The sequence below is a fragment of the Sinocyclocheilus anshuiensis genome, unplaced genomic scaffold (genome assembly GCF_001515605.1).
Source record: "Sinocyclocheilus anshuiensis isolate Anshui unplaced genomic scaffold, SAMN03320099.WGS_v1.1 scaffold55, whole genome shotgun sequence".
Classification (NCBI taxonomy): domain Eukaryota; kingdom Metazoa; phylum Chordata; class Actinopteri; order Cypriniformes; family Cyprinidae; genus Sinocyclocheilus; species Sinocyclocheilus anshuiensis.
In genome coordinates this window covers 3,540,945-3,543,804 of record NW_015549647.1, presented here as the reverse complement: position 1 = coordinate 3,543,804, position 2,860 = coordinate 3,540,945, and the positions used below count along the sequence as shown (strand labels likewise).

The following is a 2,860-nucleotide window of genomic DNA, read 5'->3' as shown; positions in this document are numbered from 1 at the left end:
TGCTGTTCATAAGCGCCACCTGCTGTCAGAGAGTGAATCTGCGTCTCATTCAGCTCGTCTGCTGTTTCGTTCAGATATGTTTTATGTAGTATAGTTTCACAAAACTAAAGTCAGACCACCCTTTTTTTGCTTCAAATTTCGAAATTATACAATCTAATTTAGATTAAAAACGGCTCATGCTGCATGTACGCTGCATCTTTGTTTGGAGCATGATTAAAATCCAGTGGCTGCCTCTAATTTTAAATGGAAAGAGCACAGACAAAGCCTTAGTTTGTTCATATTAAGAGATGTCTTTTATTTGTATAACTTACTTGTTTGATTTGGGGTTTGTTTTAACATTTCAATTTAGTTTTGTTTCAATTTCACAAAGAAACGTGCATCAATAGCCTAATAAAACGACACCTTTTCATTTACTGTATAATGTCTTCAATCTCATTTTGTTGAGTGAATCGTTACATCCCTACTTTTGAGTATTTAAGTGCAGGAAAACAGCAAAAATGAGTAGGGATGGCACTGAGAAATTTTGAAGTCAAGTACTGTAACACTGAAATCAAGAATCATTTATGCCTACTTGAATATTTAAAATAAAATTATTTAACACGTTAACATGTAACACGTTAGATTTCTGTTGTAATCATAAACATAAACCTACATAGATGTTTAAAATGGTTTTTCATAATGTAAATGAAACTATGCCTTTCTTTAAAAAATAAAAATAAAACAATAAAAAAATATCAAAATTTAAAATAATAATAAAAACTCACCCAAATTACCCACTGGGTTAAAAATAATAAAATCTAATTTTATTGTTTTGTTACTGATATTTATGTATTTTAACATTTAACTTGATATTATTCAGAAATACAAGTGCTATAAGTTGACATTTTAATTTTCTAACAACAGAATCTGCTGTGAAAAAAGGCTGCACAAATAGTTTCTCGCAACTCTTGTAGTTTAGCACTTGGCACCATAAAAGTGGATCTTTATCTAGTGGAAAGCATGAATCTAACAAGAACCATAAAGATTAAAATATTGCACAATTAAGTCTCTCACCTTTCTATAGCACAGTGCAACCCAACACACTTACTGTAGCTGCAACATGATTTAAGTGAAGGATTTAGTAAGAATGTTCATTTCAGCAAAAGGAAAATCAATTTGCAATTAGTTTATTATTTAAGTAGTTAGGTGTAGAACGAGTACTCGACTAGTTGATTACTCATGCACATCCCTAATACTAACCTCAGTGGCTACATAAGGCATGTATGCAGACATGCATGTAGTTGCTATGTAATTTGTGAGTGTGTATGTATGCGTTTGTGTGCCTGCTCAGTCATGGGCATTCGTTTCACTGCGGTAGAGCTTTGAGAACAGCATTAACCTCTTCAGCCACAGCGGTCAGTGCAAACTCAAACTGATCCTGAGGAGAGAAAAAGCATAGATCAGCATTTCTCTTTTAATAACACTATCAGAATCAGTGAAAAAGATATACAGCAGTTACTGCAACTGAGGGAAATAGGAGAGGCTGCTGATACTATGGTGTTTTATAGGTACAATAGTGCCTTGATTTTTGATATGGGGCTCTGTGGTGTTACTGAGCACAGCTCTGCTGCTGTGTCCTTCATTACCTTGGTGCGCAACATTCCTGGCCTCTGGTCTCGAATATGTTCCAGGGTTGCAGCGATATCGATCTCCTTTACACCTGAGTTGGAAACAAAACAACAATCATTTTCAGTATGCCCTACTTTCCTAAACACTTCACAAGCTTTACAGGTTTCCATCATGTGCTGACCTTTAGCCATGCGGTTCAGAACCATGTCGATCAGGATGTATGTTCCAGTCCGGCCTGTACCATCACTGCACAGAAAGGTTGTTACTGTGTGCAATACGCTCTGAAAAAAACATCTAATGTGCCAGTGCAGTACATTCAGAATCAATGCAGTACTTCATATACACAAGAATACTGTTTTTATTTTAAAACACCTAATAAAATGTTTAGAAGGCTCAGCATCTCTTGCATCTTGTCTCCAAAACATAGCAAACTACACTCTTTAACTTTCAATTTATTAAAAATCTTTAATTCCTCAAATGCATCAATGTGTTAAAAATACCTGCAGTGCACAATGATGGGGCAGGAGCGGCCACGGTAGCACTTATTGACTTTCCTGAGGGACAGAAAGAGAGATTTCCTGAAGGAAATACCAGTGCTTGCAAGGCAGCAATAGCTTTAAAGTTAGATTAGCTCAGGACTAGCTCAGCAGTTGTCATGACATGTCGCTCTTGGTCAGTTGTGCACAAGAATACACATGACACTATAAAGGTGTAGGCAGTATAAAGGATTGCCTGCAGATCAATCAAAATCCATTATGCAAATCTGCCATGTTAAACAACAAACATTATAGAGCTTTTTTAAATTTTGTTTCTACATTTTTAATTACATAAATGCCTATACAAATCTGTTTAAACTTTATTTAAAAAAAATATATATATACTGTATATACACTACCGTTTAAAGGTTTGGGGTTGGTATGATTTTTTTAAATATTTCTGAAGTCTATTATGCTCATCAAGGCTACATTTATTTGCCTTGAAGGTTACAGGGTTTGATTTGAAAGACACAGTAAAAAGTTACTCAGTTATACAATTAGAAAACAGTTTTCTGTTTTAATATATTTTAATATATTTTCCTGTGATATTCTGAGAAGATGAGAATGTGAGCTAGCACCCTTCTGCAACCCTCAAGTATGCGGCAGGCTTCGGCCTTGTCTTTACATTCACCAATGATCCTTGGATCTCAGCTGATGTCTCTCTTAGCTCTTCATCATCTTCATCTGGGAGAAAACTCTCCCGACCACCACAGAGT

The 2,860-nt window shown here is 35.4% G+C and overlaps 1 protein-coding gene across 1 annotated transcript in view; it reads right to left on the bottom strand.

Annotated features, from left to right (window-relative positions):
* Positions 1-797: 797 nt before the first annotated feature.
* LOC107660007 (receptor-type tyrosine-protein phosphatase-like N) overlaps positions 798-2,860 on the bottom strand; it is a 22,418-nt gene continuing 20,355 nt past the window's right edge. The window contains exons 19-22 of the mRNA XM_016449138.1: positions 2,109-2,162; positions 1,790-1,854; positions 1,626-1,699; positions 798-1,417 (exon numbers count right to left, since the gene is read on the bottom strand). Coding sequence (XP_016304624.1) covers positions 1,346-1,417; positions 1,626-1,699; positions 1,790-1,854; positions 2,109-2,162 — 265 coding nt within the window. The 3' untranslated portion in view covers positions 798-1,345. The remainder of the gene's footprint in view (positions 1,418-1,625; positions 1,700-1,789; positions 1,855-2,108; positions 2,163-2,860) is intronic.